Source organism: Cryptomeria japonica, chromosome 10 (assembly GCF_030272615.1).
Source record: "Cryptomeria japonica chromosome 10, Sugi_1.0, whole genome shotgun sequence".
NCBI classification, from domain to species: Eukaryota; Viridiplantae; Streptophyta; class Pinopsida; order Cupressales; family Cupressaceae; genus Cryptomeria; species Cryptomeria japonica.
This window is the reverse complement of record NC_081414.1, coordinates 229,871,787-229,877,973: the sequence shown is the minus strand read 5'-3', so window position 1 is coordinate 229,877,973 and position 6,187 is coordinate 229,871,787. Positions and strand designations below refer to the sequence as shown.

The following is a 6,187-nucleotide window of genomic DNA, read 5'->3' as shown; positions in this document are numbered from 1 at the left end:
GAAGGGTTTGTCGTCTCTGAAAGGGTGTTGGAGGTCCATCAAGATTTGAGAGACAAGTATATTCCCTTTCTCAGGCGACGGGAGGTGGTGAAGGCTAGATACAGAGAGGCGATGAGAAGAGGATGGGAGGCAATGAAATTTTTCACACAGATTATGAAGCTGGAGGAGGTAATTCAGTAGGCTCGGGTGGAAGCAAGGGACATGGAAGAGACAGGTCAAAGGCTAAGGCTGAGGTTCAGATGCAGGAAGATAGTGGTGGCAGGCAGGAAGCAAAACCCTGGCAATCCTTTCGGGTATTCGTGTGTGATTTGTTTATGTTGTTGGTCTCTGTTTGGGAGTTTATTCCCATTTCTCTGTTATTCAAATTGTTTCAATTTTGGTTTTCATGTTTAATATCAATTATTGTATTTGCATGAAGCGTTGTTGTAGACATTTTGGGTTGGTGGTCTTAACAGTGGTTTGGGTATGCGGTTTCGTCTAGTTTGGGTGGTTGGTGGTTGGTGAATGTTGGTGGTTTCATGACAGAAAATTGTTTCTTTTTTTGAAGTTGTAAATTTCCTTTTCCTTCAATAAAATCCAATATTATATCAATAAAAAAAATTAAGTTACATGTGTTTCATATGTGGAAGATATTTGGTCTTATTGGTTAGATTTTTGTTCTTGTGGATTCTTTCATATTTCTAATATATAAATAATTAAATCAAATGATTTTATTTTGTAGACAATTAAATTTAGAATTGGCTTAACTTATAAAATATCATTTAAATTTTTTTAAATCACTTTTAATATGTAAATATGTTAAATATATGATTATTAAAAATAATAAAAGTTTACTTATTTTAATTATATTGAAAATATTATTTTAAGAATTATTAATCACTTTAATACTTTTTAATTGAAGTTTTAATTTATATTATACATATAACATCTATGAAAAATAATTATTAAAATATACAATTTAAGATTTCATATTAAACTATTATTACTTTGATTTTATCAACTTTTACTCTTACTTTAACAAAAGGTAAATATTCTTAATATAAAAATATATATACTAATATGGTTAGAAAGATTTTGTTTCTTCTTATCATCTTTCAAGCATCTATTATATATTTTATATAGATTTCAATAAATCTACTGAATAAAGCACAATTTATTTTTTATTTCTATGACAATAAATAATTTAATAATTTTAAACTTGAAAAAGATTTGGAATTTAAAATCTTTTATATATTTTAAATTTATTTATTTTAGGAACATTATCAAAATTAAGTAAAGAAAAAAATTAGTTCTATAAAAAATTATATTATTTATATATATTTGAGTGATTTTTTTAAATTATCTTCAATTTTTTGGGGGGGGGAGATAGTCTATTTCATAAAAAATGTTTCTATTGAAGTATGTTTCTATAGATTTTCTTCATAATAAAGTTTATTTAGTTTCAGCTTAGTTTCTTATTCTAATTATATATATTAGCATGATAAAAATAATAAGAACAATGAATGTACAACCTAAGTTGGCCTAGTGGTAGAGAACTTGTGCTCTTGAAAGAGAGGTCACAAGTTCAAATCCCGCAAGGGGGTAGGGTATGCACATCTTATTGGATATCTTAAATACATTTATGAAAAGAGAGTGATCTATTATGTTTACATAGAAGTTATTTCTTTAGAACTCTTTTATTTAATTTTGCATGTAATTTACAATTTTTTTTATGAAAAGGCAACGTTTTTATATCAATAATTCATTCTCCACTTTTTGAAACAAAAACAAAATGAAAGAATTACTAGTGACTTTTCTAACTATAAAAGTAAAAGTTACATACTAGTATACCTATATTCTAAAATATATTATACGTAAAATAATGCCAAGAGATATCACATAATTGTCTTGCACGTTTATTAGTTGTCAAGAAGAACATGGAGTTGAATAATGTTGCACTCTTTCACTCTCATTAAAGATGTAACAGTTTCATATACTTAGAGACAAGTGACAATGATTCTATTTTATTCAGAGTAAATAAACAATACTTATATATACGTAAAATAATACCGAGAGATATCACATAATTGTCTTGCATGTTTATTAGTTGTCAAGAAGGACGTGGAGCTGAATAATGTTGCACTCTTTCACTCTCATTAAAGATGTAATAGTTGCATATACTTAGAGACAAGTGGCAATGATTCTATTTTATTTAGAGTAATTAAATAATACTTATTAAGAAACTAAAACATGCACTTCTAAAATACTAAACACCACGAATACAAATCCATTAAAGTTCTCATGCAAAAAGTTGTGAATCAAGTAGCGAGGGTTCTATTTTATTTGGAGTAATAAATTAACACCTCCACAAAAACTGAAACATGACAAATTTCATGCATTTACCGGTCATTTGCATGTCAAATTGTTTCAAAAATGGAATTTTGTTTACAGACATTTTGATGTCATTGTAGATGCCTCTCGACATATTAAACTATACATAAAATAATGCCGAGAGATATCACATAATTGTCTTGCATGTTTATTAGTTGTCAAGAAGAACATGGAGCTGAATAATGCTACACTCTTTCACTCTCATTAAAGATGTAACGGTTTCATATACTTAGAGACAAGTGGCAATGATTCTTTTTTATTCAGAATAATAAAATAATACTTATAGAGAAGTTGAACCATGCATGCATTTACCTGTCATCTACACTTAAAATTTATTTAAAATCATTTTATTGTTTACGGATATTTGTATGTTACTATAGATGCCTCTCGACATAACAAGTGGCAATGATTCTATTTTATTCAGAGTAATAAAATAATACTTATAGAGAAACTAAAACATGCATGCATTTACCTGTCATCTATATGTCAAATTTATTCAAAATCAATTTTTTGTTTATGGATATTTGTATGTCATTGCCTCTCGACATAAAAAAAAGTCATTAATACACACAAACATGGAAAGGGCTATCCAACCCCTAGAATGCAGCAAACATCTATTACCACTCTAGTTTTTGGATAAGTTTAAAACTAAAAGTGTGATTAATGATTAAAGTTTAATTCTTTAAAAGTAAAAGTGTGATTAATAATTATTGCATAATTAATTCTAAATAAGCTTAAATTTTAAATATTTGCTTATTTTTAATGAAAATTTTGAAGTTTAAGAACAACATATTCTAATAATTTCGTAACTAGTAATATCTATCAAACTAAAAGATATCAAGAAATATTAATTTTAAGTGATTTATACTTTTAATTTTCTAATTGTATATGTATCATATTTTGATTTTTATATCATGATAATCCCATAAACTCATTGATGTCATTGGAAAACACCTATAACATTAATCAAATTCTTTTTCACAAGATTCCATAACTTTGTAGTTAATAATAGTAAAACTTTATCTCTCTCTCATATAGGGAAAGCCTTTTTAACTTTCTTTCCATAAGTAAATTTTTTTCTCCTTTTAAAGTTTTGAAAAGTTTTAGATATTGCAAGTTTAATTTCTTTTTTTTTTCCCTTTATCCAACCTTTAATATCATCTGGCATGAAAAGTTAAAGAGCTGCATTGTCAAACTCCATGAGCGTATGGAGAAGTCAGTAGTAGATTTTATCATATGATAATTGAAATGATTTCTTTACCTTTTGGGTACCTCGTTAAAGATTTCATCTTGAAATTTTGTTCAATCCATTCTGATGAAACCATATGAGAAAAATCTTTGAGGAAGCAGAAATTTGGCGAATTGCAGGCGTTATAATACAAGGATAGTGGAGGAGACGCGTGGTGGAGTGTAGAATGCTTGGCCAATCCAGTGTTCAAATGGCCGGCCATGTAAGCCGCGTGCAATCTGACCTCCACTATGGTGTGCATTGAATTCACCATTACAAAATCTGAGTTTTCTGTGCATGCAAGGAAGAAAAACACATGGGTAGAAGATGATGGCAGGAGTACAAATAGGATGCTTTGCTAGAATCTGCCATTGATTAGCAGAGTAGAGTTTTTTGCCTGCATACAAGGGAGCAGGGAGGCCCCATTCTTGCTTTCTTTTTAAACTGTTGCTTCTGAGAGTACAGACCTCATAGGATGCCCGTGCGAGTGTGATGTACTCATAGATACTAGTCTCCTTCCATGGTTTCCCACCTTTGCAGCACTTTGTTTTTTCTCTGTTCTTATAGGTTTGGATCTTTTCAGAGGTTTAGTAGGTTGGTTTGATCAGATTGCAGGGTTTTGGTTATGTGGGTGGTTGAATGATTAGGGTTTGTTTGGATTTTGGATTGAGTAAATTTTGGGGAAGGACTCATGCATGCGATTGAATTAGGATTGGGCTTAGTGGGTGGTGCTGCGGAAGGGCAGAGAAGGGCACTGGTGCAGAATCAGATTAGTGTAGAAATCATGGGGATGGTGGGGTTTATTGACATGGACAGAGAGTAGAGTGATTTGTGATCTTGAACTGGCAGTTCTGCTCTGTCAGTTTGTTTTGTGGTTGTTGTTGTTGGGTGTGACTGGTATGACAAACGTTGGAGATTCGTACTTGAGCTTAGGAAGATTGCAGAGTTTGAGCGAGGATGGAGGCGATGAAAATGAGAGAGGATTTAGTATGTTCGTGAGCTTAAAGAGGCAGAGAGAGCATGGAGTGAGCCCAGAAAGGGAAAAGGATTGTCTTGGGAGAGGGGGAGAAGATGGGGATTGTGATGTGAGTGAGAAGAGATTCTGTGATTCTGTGAATAATAACAACAATAATATCACAGAGAGCTCCATGGGGGAGGAGATTGCTCAGCATGGAGGAGGATCTAGTGTTGAGAGATTGGATCAGGGAAGTGATGGGGTGACTGATGAGTCAGGATCAGGGTCTGAGGCTAAGTTTAAGGCTCCTCTTAGATTGTTTGGGTATGAGGTTAAGCAGATCTGTGAGGGGAGTGCAGAGACAGAGACGGATACTGAGCATAGTCAGATGGTGAGCAAAAAAGTTAAGGTGCAGAAGATGGAGGATGAGTCAGGGGAGGTGGATGTTATCAAGACCTCCATTGGCAGCAACTCTTCTGGATCGGCTCCAGAGAGCAGAAAGTATGAATGTCAGTACTGTTGCAGAGAGTTTGCCAATTCACAGGCCCTGGGAGGTCATCAGAACGCTCATAAGAAGGAGAGACAGCAGGCCAAGAGGGCTCAGATTCAGGCTGGGAGAAGCAGGAGTTGTGGCAGTAATGCTAGTTTATATGGCCTGCAACGTTTTCCTGGCTCTGGGCTTCTCAGTCCCCACTCTTCTCGCATGTTTGACACAGCCATGCCCATCATTCAACCTATTCCTGCTGTTTTTGGCTACAATACCCAACACCCATCTCTGTTTGGAGGGTCTCCTGCCATTAATCCAAGGTCTGCAACTATCCGTCCTAGTAGCAATCCATTGATTTATGTTGCTCCACAATGCCAGGAGTTTGGCTCTGGGTTTTCCTCAATCATGTCCTATACTCCCAACATCTATTCCTTCCAGTCTCCATCCAATGATTTGCCAAGCTTCCCATCACTGCCATTGCCCTTCCAACCAAGACAGTTAAGTAGCTTGCTTAGCTTTCAACAGCAGGAGGTTGTTGCAGATGCAGAACAACTTAAACGCAGTAGTAATAATAACCACCATAACTACAATAATAATAATAATAATAATAATGCAGGTTTGCAGCTGCATGAGGCTGAGCATGGATTGGATCTTCATTTGGGCCTCGGGCCTTCTTCGAATCAATAGACTTATAGCTGGCTTGATCGTAATTTTGTATTGATCCATAGTCTAATAAGGCTTCAGGCCTTCATCCACTGTCTTAGCACATATTCTATTATTCTACATTTATAGAGTTTCAGCAGCCGGGAAAATCTATTTTGTTATACAGTCTGAGCATCACTTCAATTTTCCTGTTTGTTTCTCCTTACTTTTTAGTCAGATTCTTGCAATTTTGAATTCTCATAGTCGCAAGCCAAATTTCGAGTTCATCGACAGCTGAATTTTAACTTTCTACTATGTAAAATTTGTCTTTGCTTTTCGATTCAAAGGCTCAATTGCAGGCCCCATTAATGTTACTTTCAAATTCAAATCTTGTTAATACGGATTCTTAACCATCTACAGTTTGAAATTACAGTAAATCACATGAAGAATCACTTTGAGATTAACCGATCTAATGACCAAACTTTAACCTGTAAATTTGATTAAG

The 6,187-nt window shown here is 33.6% G+C and overlaps 1 protein-coding gene across 1 annotated transcript; it reads left to right on the top strand.

Annotated features, from left to right (window-relative positions):
- Positions 1–3,527: 3,527 nt before the first annotated feature.
- On the top strand, positions 3,528–5,864 carry LOC131077802 (uncharacterized). The gene has a single exon (XM_058015358.2). The coding sequence runs from the start codon at positions 4,498–4,500 to the stop codon at positions 5,725–5,727; it is 1,230 nt and encodes a 409-aa protein (XP_057871341.2). The 5' UTR covers positions 3,528–4,497; the 3' UTR covers positions 5,728–5,864.
- The last annotated feature ends 323 nt before the right edge of the window (positions 5,865–6,187 follow it).